The 14197-nt window shown below is 35.8% G+C and overlaps 1 protein-coding gene and 1 long non-coding RNA gene across 3 annotated transcripts; one reads left to right on the top strand and one right to left on the bottom strand.

The window, feature by feature from the left end:
• Window positions 1-2812: 2812 nt before the first annotated feature.
• LOC121236881 (ribonuclease J) lies at window positions 2813-13759 on the bottom strand. 2 transcript variants are annotated; one of them, XM_041133381.1, is made up of 17 exons: window positions 13430-13759; window positions 12669-12897; window positions 12114-12237; window positions 11770-11826; window positions 10840-11031; window positions 10687-10764; window positions 9899-10081; window positions 9694-9774; window positions 7954-8019; window positions 7756-7848; window positions 6752-6877; window positions 6466-6579; window positions 5276-5371; window positions 5097-5194; window positions 4553-5016; window positions 3436-3902; window positions 2813-3307 (listed from the first exon to the last, which is right to left on the bottom strand). In XM_041133381.1, exons 1-17 carry the CDS (start codon window positions 13596-13598, stop codon window positions 3212-3214), a joined length of 2733 nt encoding a protein of 910 aa, XP_040989315.1. In that variant the 5' UTR covers window positions 13599-13759; the 3' UTR covers window positions 2813-3211. The 2 variants fall into 2 exon arrangements, with proteins under 2 accessions (XP_040989315.1, XP_040989316.1); XM_041133382.1 differs by lacking the exon at window positions 13430-13759 and having other exon boundaries at window positions 12128-12237; window positions 12669-12808.
• On the top strand, window positions 7266-7517 carry LOC121236884. Its single transcript, XR_005934825.1, has 2 exons — window positions 7266-7389; window positions 7422-7517. It is a non-coding gene; the product is annotated as an uncharacterized LOC121236884 (long non-coding RNA).
• Window positions 13760-14197: the final 438 nt, after the last annotated feature.

The raw sequence follows: 14197 nt of genomic DNA, 5'->3' as shown, positions 1-14197 counted from the left end.
TTAAGAAAAAAGAATTAAAATACCCGAGTAGTAACTTTGAGGGAATAAATCCATGGAGCCAAGTATCATTTTCCATATGTGTAAATACTTCATTTGATAAATTTCAAGCATTTACATTGAATTCAATACCCCAAACTGAAAAAGAGATTATAGCCAGTTGCTTTGGATGAGACTTCGTTTCCCGGGATCTCCTCGAAGGGTCAGACATTGATGATGCACTAACTGTAAGATGTTATTGCCTTTATCTTTTCATAGATTTTGTGGTTCATGTTAGATTATATAGAAGGTTTATATCATGGCTTGTCTCTTACAGAGAATTCGTTCTTCAGAAGTTTCTATGGGACATAGTTATAATCTGATTAAGTTAAAAACTCGTAAGATTCTAAATGTTTAGACAACATCAAGGAATCGGATTTCCATCTAAGAGATTAGAGCAACACCATTTTTCCATGCTAATATGTATCTTCATCTTCTTGTCCAGCAAGTATATATTTAATGTGGTTGCATCATTGCAAGCAAATGCACCATGCCTCCACACCCACCTGCACCGGAAATATTTTTTCGCCATTGAAGATTATTTGCGGCGACTTTCGAGTAGCAGCAAATAGTTTTTTTCGGTGACTTTGAACTGCTGGAAATGACTCCATTGAACATGTTCGATTATTTCTAGCGAGTTATTAATGCCGATAAAAAGTATTTCCAGTAACAAAAATCACCAGAAAAGGCCGCCAGAGACATTTAACCCCAGTTTAAACCATCTTTAGCGACTGTTTTTGGGTCTCCACCTATTTGATAAAAGGTACATTTGCCAAGGAACTGTCTTTCATTGCTTTGACATATGCAAGAGAGCTTCCAAGCTGTCTTTAGTTTCAACAATCATGGATTGGTAAACATTCCATCATCAATCACGACCTTGTTCGAGACTTTTTTATAATGTGGAGTACTATACTCTGCAAAGTGTTTTAAATTTAGCCGAATTAGATTTGACTACTTTCATCATATATGGATTATATATGTGTAAGGGGCTAATTAGCCCCATGCATTTTCTTCCTCAAAGTTACCACTAGTGCCAATTGTACCTTTTTTTTTTTCATTTTCTTTCAATCATTTTCTAAACATCCTTTACCATTAAGAAAAAATTAAAAATACCAAACGGTAACTTTGAGGGAGTAAATCCATGGAGCCATGTATCATTTTCCATATGTGTAAATACTTCATATTCTATCCCATCTTATATCATATCATCTCATCGTATTCTATTTTATTCCCAAATATCATTCAAATACAAACACTTTCAAATTAATCACTACAACTTTTTCAAACTAATCATTACAATTTTTTCAATTTTTCAAATAAAAAATGAAAAACAATTATACTTTTTCAAATCCCAAAATAAAAATAATATTAAAAATTGTTCTAATAATATTTTAACTTTATAATATTTTTATTCAACGTTTTCTCTCATTTTCTAAGACCTAATAAATACTTAACTCAAAACTATCTTACTACTATTTACAAACCATCTTATTACTATTCACAAAATTCTCATATCATCTCATTCCCCAAGCATCTCCTTAGCGTAATTTCTCTTTGAAAAATTACTTCTATAAGTTTGAATGTGTAAGTCTTAGATTGCCATTTAAAAGAAATTAGGACTATCTGAAAGAATCTAGTTTTTACCATGGATCCCACTTTTCCAAAGAGTCTGTAGGAGTCTTGCACATCCTAAACAAGTATCTAACATTACTCATTTTCTTTTAATCTTACTCATTTTCTTTTAGATTAAGATCATCGAATTTTAAAGTCCAAAATAAAAAAAGAAATTGAAGTTTTATATAAAATGTTTACTTAATACATAAAAACTTTCCTTCCTCTAGTTTTCTAAACTAGTTTGAGAAAATGATGGTTCTTTGAGTGGAAATAGGGAGGAGTTGGATGGGAAAATTGATGCTATTGAGGTTTCAATCGAGGATACAGCGTCAGAACAACGACGTAAAAGAAGGTTGAGGTTGATGACGGGGTTGATTTTTCTGTGTGGTGACTTTGTGTCGGGTAAGATTAGGATTCACCCATGGTGTCCAGTCATTTGTTTCAAGGGCTTCATCTCATAGGGCTGGCCACAAGCAAAGGTGCCATCCGAAAAATATGCCACAAGGAGCTGGTCCCTCACTAGTTTCAACTATTCCGTGGCATCTGAATGATCAAAGGATCGACAGAAGAACATTGGATTTTGAAGCCCATAAAAGAGGAAAATGTTGAAGAGATGTCACAAGCAAAAGTAATTCGAAGAGATTTGTTCATAGAGTTTATAATAGAGCATTGATAGTAAATGCTGGAATAATCAAAAAGGATGGAGGCCGTGCCAAGGAAGGAATTGGGAAGCTTTCAAACCTTTTGAAACACTTCCGATCAGTGAAAGTTATGTTCAAGTTATGTTCATTTTTTTCAAACAAATAAAGAAGCAAGAGCTGACGTGGTAGGTGCCGAGTGGCCTGCCACATCAGCAAGCTTATCTTCAGCGTCAGTTAGCATAAAATGGTAACTAAAGCCTCATTAAGATAAGATAACTTTAGATAAAAATTGAATAAAATATTATTATAATATTATTTTTTAATATTAATATTATTTTAAAATTTGAAAAATTTCTATTATTTATTATATTTTGTATAAAAATTTAAAAAATTATACTGATGAGATAATGAGCTGAAATAAACCGTTTATGTATTCAAACAGGCCTAATTATCTTCAGCATCATATCATGATAGAAGAAAGTCCATGGTAACAAATTATAAGAGCATGTCAAAGAAGGCTATTTTCAAAACTTCTCTCTTACTCCAAATTATGTCTGCATGATCAATGAAGCTACACAATAATTTATTGTTCGGATTATTTTCTTTAAAAAAAATCCTCCACCTTTTCAGCTATTCCACTATCCCCTTCCTCATCCATTCATTGCATCGGCTTACACACAGGGTTTATGGCGACCAAACTACTACATGTCTTCATGGGCCTTCGTTGATTCTTTCACATCGCCTAAGATAATTCCATTCCATAAATCCATCATGAATGAGTGTGTCCATGGATCTTTGCCCTGGTCATTGCTGTCCAAATTTTTTCAAAACAAGTACCTTGCCCAAAGTAGAAATTGTCAAAGGTCTTCCAAAAAATGGAGCAAGCTGTTTTTTTTTTTTTTTTTTTTTTTTTTTGCCAATCATTTTGTTGCCATTGCATCAGTATCAGAAAAAACTCTATCCATTTCCTCAAAATATGGCCAGCTCTTCCTGCTTTTCTTCCCACTCTTGGTCTCCTGTTCAAAAAAAAAATGGTTGGATTAATAAATCATAATCGGGAAAGGATAACAAATTTATCTTCCATAAAGTAGTAAACGTTGACGCCATCCCATGGCTTAAATAAACCAAGGAGGGAGGAACAAACCTCATATTTCTGAACCAGAGATGTCCATAGAGATTTGCACTCCCCTGCACTTCGAGTGATCCCATCTCCCAACAAGTTTCCAGATATCTCTTCCCAGAGGGCCATTCTCCCCTTCACAACTTGGAATCTGCTATGTAACTCCCCACGCATTTTTATCAACTTCTTAACATCCTCAGGTTTCCATTTATTCCGTTTCACAGGCTTGGACTTCGGTTGAGCATTTGATAATTTTAAGGAGTCATCTTTAACGCTTTCAGTACCAACTTTCTCAACCTGTGACACATGTTTTGTGTGTGGGACAAAACCATTGTTAGCTTTAGCCACTTTGTCAACAGGTGATGATGACGTAAACACTTTCCAGAAATCATCTGAATCATTAGAATCGGGTAAAAGTTGTTCTGTTGAGCTGGAACTTGAAGTTGTGGTGTCTTCCTCGGGTAGTAGTCTTTCAAGTTCGGTATATTCACCTGCATGGATAAATTGAGATGGTGGGAAATAGCATCGTGAGAATTGATGCTACAGATCACTGTATTATGAAAACATATATTTAGGAGTATCATATGGTCATGATTACAACATAACTTCTCATCCCAACAACCTTTTTTTTGTTGGGATGAGAAGTTTTCTTACTTCATCTGTGCACAGGCGCCTGAGTATTCATATGCATGAATCTTATGTAATGGACAGTAGTTCTACTGATGAAATTTCATCTTCCCAAATTTAAGTGAAAGTTCCGAGTTTGACAACCTAATAACATATGGAACCCCACATAAGGAAAGAGATTCCACCCTCTTGGAGCAGAGCTCTTTAAATTATGCCTTAATTTGATAGCACTGGGTGCAGAGACTTCATTAAGGACGTGTAGCTCTATATCCTCCCAACAGTGATACTTATTCTGTTGGTAAGAATTACACAGATGCATACATGTATTCTTGCATGTTTTTCTAGAAGCAACAAGGACATGCACAAGCAAATGCACTGATCCTACTACCCACACACACACACACACACACACACACACACACACACACAGAGAGAGAGAGAGAGAGAGAGAGAGAGAGAGAGAGAGAGAGAGAGAGAGAGAGAGAGAGAGAGAGAGAGAGAGAGAGAGAGAGACCTTGTTGTGAAGTGTTCTCTAAATGTATACTGGCAATGTCTTCTTCTGCATGCATCCTATCGGACTGTTTTTCTTTTGGATGTCCATCAATTTCTTTTAGACGTCCATCAACCACTTTTCTCAGTGCAGGCATCCCAAAATCAACATGGGACTTGCCAGATAGCCTTGCATTCAACTCATCAGAGAGAACTGCTTCAGGGTTCTCCACAGCAATAGCAATGACTTCAGGCCTTTTACCACTGTACTTCCTTACCATCTTCCTCAAGACCTCAGCCACAGTTCTTTCCATGTGGGCTAAAGGACAATTGACAGGACAGCTTGAAAGTGCAGCATGGGCGGCTTTATGGAGTGCATCTAAGAGCTTCCCTTTGTCAAGCCATAAGCATCTTGTAGTGATTCTTATCTTCCCTTTCAAGCTATTTTCAATCAGACCATCAGCATCTTGACCACGCAAAATTTCCATACTGTAAAAGTGAGCTATCAGGATGCTGTTATACAGATGATAAATGACATTCAAATTAACTGCAAGATCCAGAAGGTCTACCTGATCACTATAATGCCATCTAATGCAATTCTTTGTCTCTCATCAATGCAAAGTTCTGTTGATGTACCAAATGCTTTATCACCATCACTATACATCAACTGAAATAAAAGAACAGATTCATCAGAATTTTCTTGATTAAATTATCATAATAAATAAGAAAAAACTTGGGGATAACCAACCTGCAAACTCTCTTTCCCTAGGGAAGTGAAACCGGAAGACAGAACTCTCCTATTTCTTAAATGAGAAACCCCAAGCATCTCGCCATTCTTAATAACCTGATGATTAATTAAATCACGGTAAATATTTTCATCATAGTGATTCATTACCTTAAATGTGTATAACTAACATAAACAGAATCCCAACCATTGTCATGTAACTTAGTAGGAGTAGGCCTGTCATGAGAAGGGACAAGCTTTTTTTCCCACTTCAGTGCAATTTCTGACATGAGAAGGGACACATCGACCCACACTAAAGCCATGCACTATAAGAGTAGTTTTTAGAAAGTTTAATTTTACTATTCCTTTGTCCTGTGCATCTATAGAATCTACAGACATAGCTATTTGCAGTCAGATAGAAGCTGCTACATAGCTGTGAATTTTAGGGAGAAAAGACACAAGAAAGGGTTTTTTTTTATTCTTTTTAAAAAACCAATGCAACCAATGAGAAAAGGCAGCTGCAAACTAAAACCAATTGTAACAAAGATCCCCACGCATGTAACGATAATTTTTTTTTGTTAACATGATACTAAGTCCTCAAAGGGAAAGGATTTTTTTATAGGGACTCTCAGAGGGAAAGGTTAACATAAAAACAAACGTTTCATGGGAAAAGTAAACAGGAAAAAAAAAAACTTCAAGTGACAATAAAACACCCCATTTACCTGACCTTGCTAAAGTAAGAGTAAACTTGGTTGACCATGATCCTCAATTTCATTCCATTTTTCTTTAGTTAATAGGTAAAAGCAATCTCATCATACTGATGGCCCAATAAGTTAAGAAGAGAAGGCTGTTGTGATTTCTCTGACAAATATTTGCCATCATGTTATCGACTGCCTCTCACCAGTAGATATAAAAACATTTTTTTTTTTTTATGCCGGGAAACCTCTCCAAGGCAGGGCCCTTCGAACTTACCCTTGCAGAGTAAACCCCCGTCTCGTGTACCGCACCCTCAGAAGTTTCCTTACACGGAACTAGTTAAATCGCTAGCTTTTTACTAGGGGGTGTGGCCCCAAAGGATTGTTTGCACCCATGAGGTGTTGAACCTTGGACTTTAAAGGGAGTGATACCCCAAGACCAAGCCCTTCACCACTTGTGGGCCAACCCCTTGGTGTTCAGTAGACATAAAAACGTCTAACAATGAAGCACCAACTTACACAAGTGTGCCGAATGCCAGTTGATCTTCCAAGTAATTCATGTTCTTTCAAAAACAACAGTTCTCCATGTATGGGCAAAAAGTGCTGTGGCTTTACAATTTGAAGTATTTCTTCCTGCAGATATGTATTTTATATTTGATTAGTTTCTTTCTGAACGCCCCGAAAAAAAAAAAAAAAAGAAAAAAAAATGCCTTTCGCTTATGAGCAACAGGAAAACAAAAAATTTTTATTGAGGCCCGATTGGATATCACCCATAGGATGGGAATAATAAAATGACGAAACTTACCAGCTCTCCACGATGTCCATGCCCAGATGTATGCAGGCACTCATTTTTACCCATTACAATGGGTGTTCCAATCTCAGATATCCGGTTTAGCATTTTCATCACCCGAGATTCATTACCAGGGATTACCTAATGGGCAAATTGTTAACAAAGGAAAAAAACAGTTTTATTAACTTGACAGTGTAATAAAGTTGATAAAGAAGACATTCAGGTAATCATTATGAAATTCAAAAGATAGAAGTCTCAACACTATAGCTGGAAAGTTCTCTAATAATTTTATTTCAGTATTTATCACCAAAAAGATGTAGAGAACCAATACCTGAACCTAAAACCAAAAATACAGGTAGGCATCACAATAAAAACGTAGTTAACATGGTCAACATAATGCACTGTTACTTTATAAAAGAAAGATGCCAAGATCAAGAAAACAAAATTGAAGCAGTTTCAGTTTTTTCTTTAATACTCCCTTAAGGTTTTCCATCAGTGATTGTACAAAATGTTAACATTTTCTGGCCATCAAATTTTCACCAAGGAACTTAAATTGACAAAATGCTAAGAGATCAAAAAGCTCACACAAACCAAAGTCAAAACACCTGAACTCTCTATTTTTCTAATCTACAATGCTAACATTTGTCTTGTAAGTATTTCTAGCTCTTACCTATAAAAAAAAAAGTATTTCTAGCTCTTATCTCTTGTATATGTCCGATGTACTTGGACTACACCTACTTTTTCTATTATGAATAAAATTTCATTTACGTATAAAAAATTAGAAAAAGAAATAGCAAAAGGTAAGAGAGAATTAGAAAATAATTTTCTCGATAGAGAACATTATAGTGTTACAGCAAAGCAATAGATCCACTGCATTCAAATATTAATTCCACATATGAACGTTAATCATGTTAATTTTCTGTTTATAAAGAAAAGTCCAGTTCAATCAGAATGGACTCAAAAGAAAATTAAACAATATTTGGTTTTAAACAACTGCATATTATACCAAATGTTGTTACCTTAGCTGAGTACAGAATTATATCTTCCTTGCTCAGTTTGAGAGAATGACTACCTCCGTATGATGCAAGATTTAGAGCAGCACGTGGTTCTGCCTGGCACAATACAATACAAAGTGATATGCCAGCAAAAATTGGTCCAATAAACGATAATGTCATCTATGGAACTAGGCAGCCACCAAAGGCATCTAGTGAACTTACTTGAGAACCAGTTGTCACGATTAACAAATCCTTTGGAGCATAGGCATCAATATCCTCAACTTTCACCTATAGCATTAGAAAGAGTAATGGATTGGATTTTACGTGCACGAAGAGTGGCGAAACAGTGGATCACCCTTTCCTTTATCACAAGGCATTTCGTACTTTTTTTTTTATAGGTAATCAAATATAATATATTCATAGAAATAGGCATAGCCCAGGTACACAAGAAGTATACATGAAAACACGCCTAGCTAGAGGATACAATAGAAAGAAGAAGATCATGGACACTACACCCGTTACAAACTATAGCCCCCGCCCATAGGAACAATGTCTTAAAAGGCATTTAGTACATTATAAACATGATCTTTTGCCAACTTGGGCTAGATTAGGTCATGCCTTCCTGAGTGGTTGATCTCCTAACTTGTTGAAAAGGGCGGTTTGGTCATCATCAGTGTGCATTATTATGAAAAGTGATTGTCTTGTTTAATGTGGTGTACTGGAGAGAGAAAGAGATGGGCTTAGCTTTGAAGATTGTGAGAAGTCCGTGATGGACCTTAAGATTTTGTTTCTAAACATGAACTCATCTTGTATAATGTGTTTGGGGAGAGAGACAGAGACAAAGATATTGGCATAGCTTTGAAGATTGTGAGAAGTTGTTGATGGACCTCAAGACTGTTTTTAGAACACCTTGTACCACTGGATGGTGGTCCAAATAGTGTAGCCTTTTATATTCCTAGTTTTCAAGACTTTTTTTTATCAATTTCCTTTCTCTATTTAGGTGTTGATGTGTACTGGGATAACACCCTTCTTATTCAATAAACTTATCTTACCAAAAACATAAAAAAGAGTAAATGACAGAACCATTATTTGTTGTAAGCTAACTCAAAAGGGATTGATGAAGGGAGCAATACAAATAATACCATTGCTAATTTAGAAGCGCAACAAGGAAAATATACTTTCAAGATGAAAACTCCAGAGTCAAACTGCAAAAATTGTAAAATGAAGTTACAGATCTAGCCTGTAATAGCCATCAATCACAAGGCTGTTACACTTTCAAGCCTATATCCCTCTTTCTAGAGTGTAGTAGGTATTTCCTTTGTATACATCCTGCATACTTGGACTGTGCCTATTCTTGGTAATAAAATTTCTTATTAATTATCAAAAAAAAAAAATATCCCTCTTTTTAACAATCCAACTAATTAGAGTCGCCACTTGTTCAGAAGACATGACAAAAGTTCTATAGTGCTTGCCAACCTCCCGCATCCCCCCTTTATTTGGTCTCAGGAATGATTATGCAAAAGAAAATGAGAATAAAGTATGAAATGCGGAATTAAAATATTGAAGTGCAACCAGCTGGATTGAACCAGCCGCCAAAGGATGGCTCTCTGACAGGAATTAAAAACTCGGCACACACAATAGTAGTAATTTGTGTTTAATTAATCAAATGTTTATGCAAGGCCTCAGCTATTGAGCCCTAACTCACTGATTAATCCCCTGAATCCAGTAAAATGGCAAAGATTCACATAGACAACCATGCTTCGTTGGGATTCAGGGTTGGGTTGAGATTAATCTATGGCTGGAAGCCCGCCAAGTTTCACGGCACAACATAGGCTGAATAGAACTCTTACTTTCTTCACCCCTTTAAGGGTCGCATATAAACTTTCAAACTTAATAATTAAGTATAGCCACAAGTAAAAGAAAATGGGCTAAGGGGCAGAGAACGTCTATGAGTATTATTACCAGAGTTGATGGATCAATTGGTGCCTTTCCGTCCTTCCAGGCAGCATCCAGATATGTTCTTAAGGACATGCCAACAAATACCTAACACAAATTATGAAATAAAAAATTCCAAGACAAAATCTCTCAGAAATCCCAAGGGTTCAAAGTATTCTGACCAAAAAACTAGTAAAACTTCAATCAATCAGATTAGTTGTGGAGAACATACCAGTTTTCTACCAGTTAAATCAGCTGCAGCTTTCACACTTCCAAGGCGGTGTATATTCGATGCAAACTGAGTTGTAATAACCCTTCCTTTAGCTGCTGAAATACGCCTCAATAATGCATCTGCCACTACAGATTCACTCATTGTCCTCCCAGGTGAAAGAATATTTGTTGAGTCACTCATCATCTGAAAGTAATGTGTTATTTCCTATATTTTCATTTGTTTATAAACTCACAAAGCAGCTAAATGATTCTGCTTATAGAAATGACATTTTAATCCCAGCAGATCAACACACCACAGAAAGTGAACAAGGACTAATCAAACAAAGAAGACCGAAAAGACAAAGGCATGATAACAACGAAGGACAAAGAGCAAATACAAGAAATACAAGGCATCAGATGCCAGTCTAAACCGTCCAACCTCAAGATTGCAAGTGAAGAGAAAGTATGTTAAAAACCTTCGCACAATTTCCCAAAATAAAGAGAAATGACTATCACATGATTTTTTGAGAGAAGTCTTCTCCATACATAATGCTGCCATGCAAGCCTCATATAACCTAAACAAGGCACTGGCATTGTATCGGGATTTAGAGAATATTACTCTCCGAAGAAACTTGGCAGAATGAAATTCATTATCTTTATTTTACTGTCAGGACAAGCACACGGAACCTATATTTTCATGCTTTAGCCCCAGTGAATCCTACTTCTCCCCCAAAGTTAAACCTGATAGATCTCCCTTTGTATGAACTGTATCAATATAAAAACTTAATAACAAAGGTCCAGATGACTTACCAATGTTACTCCTTCGTTTGAAAGTTCCTCTAATGCTTCACGATCAAAAACTTTTCCATCTAATGGTGTTTCATCAATCTGTAACCGCTTGTAAAGCTTCAAAATGAAAGCAATAACGAGCCAAAAAAACCGAAATATACAAGTTAACCTTACCTTCCAGTCCCCAGTGTGAAGAATCGTACCATCAGCACAGCGAAGAACTAATCCACAGCAATCGGGAATAGAATGGGTGACCCTGATAGGCTCAATTTCAAACGGCCCTGCTATAAACTTCCTCCTTGTTCTAAATACCTTAAGTCTAGACGAAACAAAAATCCCATTCTCCTTTAAACGCTTCTTAATAAGCTGTTGAAAAAGAAAGATAATTACCTTCCTGTACCAGGATGAACAGAAACAAAAACAACATTCATAGAATAGAGCACAAAAGGGTTTCATAATTGCTGGGTGGAATTGCCTTGGGTCATGCCCAGAAGTATTGCGGCGATTTTTATTCTTGGAGAAGACTAGGAGTCATCCTGCAACTTGCAGCAATATGAAAGATGGTCCCTATTTGTCTCATTGGTGTATTTGGAATGAGAGAAATAATAGAACATTCAAGGACCATGTTTGGATGGTAGAGGAGCTCAAGAACTTCTTTATCAACACTCTTTTCCTTGGATTGTATCTATAGAATTTTATGGACTCAAGTTGCATGAATTTTTAGTATCTTTCTCTACTTCTAGATGGGTGTATCTCTTGTATACTTGAGTTGTGTCTTTTAACTATAAAGAAGGGTTTCATAATTGCAACCGCGTGAAACCTCAATCATAATAGAAATTAGCTTATTGGTATGGAAATAAGGAGAGCGTGAGAAAGAAAGAGAGAAATACAGGTGCATGAGTTATGAAGTCAATACTTTCATTAAGGGACTGTCAAACACCAATAAAAAAAGCTTGTGCTACTTCCTATCAGGAATGCCATTATTTGGCTGAGAAGGGAAGCTCTTCTGAAAAGTAGTGCATTTCATAAACTTAATGTGCATATATTTGAGTATATATATTATGTAAATATATGATATTAAAATTTAAATCCCTTGGAAAGTACCTCCATCGTAAAGGAAGATGCAAATATTGGTGTACGAGAATCCAAAGCAGGGATGACCTGTTTAGATGGCAACTAACTAGTTAAAAAACTGTAATAGCAGAAACACACAAAGAAAAAAATACTTAAAACTTAATATCAATGGAAATGCAGAATACAGGGTGCTGCAGAAAAAAACTGAAAAAAAATGTAGACTTAATAGAATCTTAATAGACATAACAGGATAGATACACTTCTAAAAGGGGAGATAAATAACTAAGAGCTTGATCCATCATTATTCAGTCAAAATATCGTTTCTAAGGAGAAGGAAGTTCAATTTTGGATCAATAATCAGGGGGGAGATTTACCCAAGGCAACGCACCAATGTGATCTTCGTGGCCATGTGTGATAACAACTGCTTCAATTTTGTGACTCCACCTTTTGATAAATGAGGTATCAGGTGTTATTTTTTGGACCCCAAGTTCATCATAGCTGAAATACAAGTTAAGACACATGTCAATAAATTAGACAAGGCTTCAGCAGCATATGCGACCAGTACTGCAAAATGCAAATGGAAAACTGAATCCTCCAACCCTTGTCGTGCAAAAAAAAGCATTTCCAATACATGTAGGCATAAAAGGGGATTTATAGTTTATACTGCAACCTATATTACAGTTTGAATTACGCTAACTTCTTCAAGCAAGTATATTTGGCACAGTATAACAAGACTTTAGGGAAAACCTCTATGAGGAAAAAAAAATATCGACTCATATTTACTAATCAATAAAGGGAAAAGAATTCTTGACTTGGCAAAAAAGAATGTAGTGGCCAAGATATAATATTTTTGGACTCTTCACACGTATGTGATAGAAACTTCTACTCAAGGCATTTGATCAGTAGCAAACTAGCACTCACAGACTTACTCTGGAAACATGACACCAGCATCGATCAGAATGTACCGATCATAATTTCCAACAAGCATGCAATTCATCCCAATCTCACCCAGGCCACCGATTGGAAGAACACGGAGGGGTGGTCCATCAGAACCTTCATAAAATTCTTCCATCTTGCGCTGAACTGAGTCTTCCATACTTGTCCTTGCCCCTTCCTTTATCCCCGATCTTTTACGCGGTACTTTAGATCGGGCAGCACCTAAGATGACAAGCAATAGAATTAAAACAACAAAATGCAATTATAAATAATGGCATTAAGAGCAATCACATAGCTAAACACTGCAATTGCTATTATTCTTCGTGCTGGATTTAAAGTTTACGCAAATATGCAAAAACATACACGTGAAACAAAGAGGAACTAAAAACTTTTACTTCATGAGGATACCCAACAATAAAGCTACCCAGAGTTCCTATTCAAAAATACAACAAACGAGGCAATAAGATAGATCTTTTTCCTTCAAACTGCTTTGCACTCTGTTTAAAAATGTTCAAAAAATAACTCACTATAGAAGCTGATAGTTCTCAACCAATACCTCGACTTATAAAGAACCCAAGCAAGCACAAATCCTCTATTCTCAACGTAAACCTCGAACCCAGGAAAAAAAAACAATAAAAACTCAAAAACATATACTCCATTGTCTTCGCTTTAGATTTCTTTCATGTTCTCAGCAGCCAACCAGAAACATCGAATACAAAATGAAACACAATAGGAGATTTGAAACATCGTCTACCTGTACTAGTTTGAGAACCAAGAGAGCACGAAACGGAACGCTTATTTGTGGGGTTGGGCCGCCACAAGAGGCTGCACGGGCAAAGCGAAAGAGTACCAAAAGCAGCCATTCTCGGCGACAAGCTCAGTCTGCGCGAGAGAGGGGAACCCTCAGGAAACACCGACTGCATATGTTACGGGAGGAGCTTCGGAGATTAGAAATGCCTAGAACAGTCCCTAGAAATCTTGTATTGAAGTTTAGGGTTTAAAAGCTGCTTGAGCAAGAAGCGGGAGATAGCGAGGATGCAGGGTGTGTAAATGGAGATTTTTGTAAGGCAGAGAAATATCCATCTTTCTATTATCATTTTCAGGTAAGAAAATCACACTTGCGTGCCCAAATGTTCCCTGCTCACGTGTGCTGAAGTGAATGCAAACGATGTCGTTTTCTCCATTGGTGCTTCACATGATGCCATGCAACCCATCTACAATTATTTAATAAAATGTTTTTAAAAAAAATTAAAACACGTCAAATCAAAGTAAAGATTTATATAAATCTAAATCAAACATTATCTTGTTTGAATATTTAAATATCTTATAATAATAATAATAATAATAAAATTATTTGTAAATAATAATAAAATTATTTGAATTAAGATATTTTATTAAATTTTGAGAAATAAGAGAGAAAAACTTGAATAAAAATATTATAAAATAAAAATTATTCTAATATAATTTTTTAATATTATATTTATTTTTAAAATTTGAAAAATATGTATTATTTTTTGTATTT

This window comes from Juglans microcarpa x Juglans regia, chromosome 6S (genome assembly GCF_004785595.1).
Source record: "Juglans microcarpa x Juglans regia isolate MS1-56 chromosome 6S, Jm3101_v1.0, whole genome shotgun sequence".
Taxonomy (NCBI): Eukaryota; Viridiplantae; Streptophyta; class Magnoliopsida; order Fagales; family Juglandaceae; genus Juglans; species Juglans microcarpa x Juglans regia.
This window is presented reverse-complemented; position numbering and strand designations above follow the sequence as displayed.